This window comes from Pediculus humanus, genomic scaffold (assembly GCF_000006295.1).
Source record: "Pediculus humanus corporis 1103172108309 genomic scaffold, whole genome shotgun sequence".
Taxonomy (NCBI): Eukaryota; Metazoa; Arthropoda; class Insecta; order Psocodea; family Pediculidae; genus Pediculus; species Pediculus humanus.
This window is the reverse complement of record NW_002987878.1, coordinates 1,008,777-1,009,302: the sequence shown is the minus strand read 5'-3', so window position 1 is coordinate 1,009,302 and position 526 is coordinate 1,008,777. Positions and strand designations below refer to the sequence as shown.

General features: G+C 33.8%; 1 protein-coding gene across 1 annotated transcript in view; it reads left to right on the top strand.

Annotated features, from left to right (window-relative positions):
- Positions 1-37: 37 nt before the first annotated feature.
- Phum_PHUM581980 (lipopolysaccharide-induced transcription factor regulating tumor necrosis factor alpha, putative) overlaps positions 38-526 on the top strand; it is a gene marked incomplete at both ends in the record, with an annotated part of 642 nt that continues 153 nt past the window's right edge. Inside the window, one exon of the mRNA XM_002432346.1 lies at positions 38-324. Within this exon, the coding sequence (XP_002432391.1) occupies positions 38-324 (287 nt within the window). The remainder of the gene's footprint in view (positions 325-526) is intronic.

Here is a 526-nt window from a genome sequence, read left to right as displayed (position 1 = left end):
AAATTGTACAAAATTTACACAAATGTTTTTATTTTAGATGAGTTTATATCCGAAAATGCCTAATGAGCCTACACAAAATGCACCCCCAAGCTATTCTGAAGCTGTTGGTGGTGTTTATGCTACAACTCCAATGGGTTTTTACCCACCTACTGCACCAAAGGAAACAATACCAGGACAACCTCCAATAGTAACAGCAATAGTACCTCTCGGCCCAAATTCGACTAGAACAATATGCCCACAATGTAATTCACAAATATCCACAACGACAAAAACGCAACCTGGAATTATTGCATATGTTTCTGGAGCACTCATAGCATTGTTTGGGTATGTTAGACATTTTGTTTTCACATTACCATTCAAGAATTTAACATGAAAAAATTGTCATGTAGTATTTAATATTTATTAAAACCTTTTTCTTTTTATCAAATTTGATGTTTCCAAATTCACAAATGAATACATTTTTTTTCCCCCCGATTTAGATGCTGGCTTGGTTGTTGTTTAATTCCATGTTGTATAGAAGATTGTA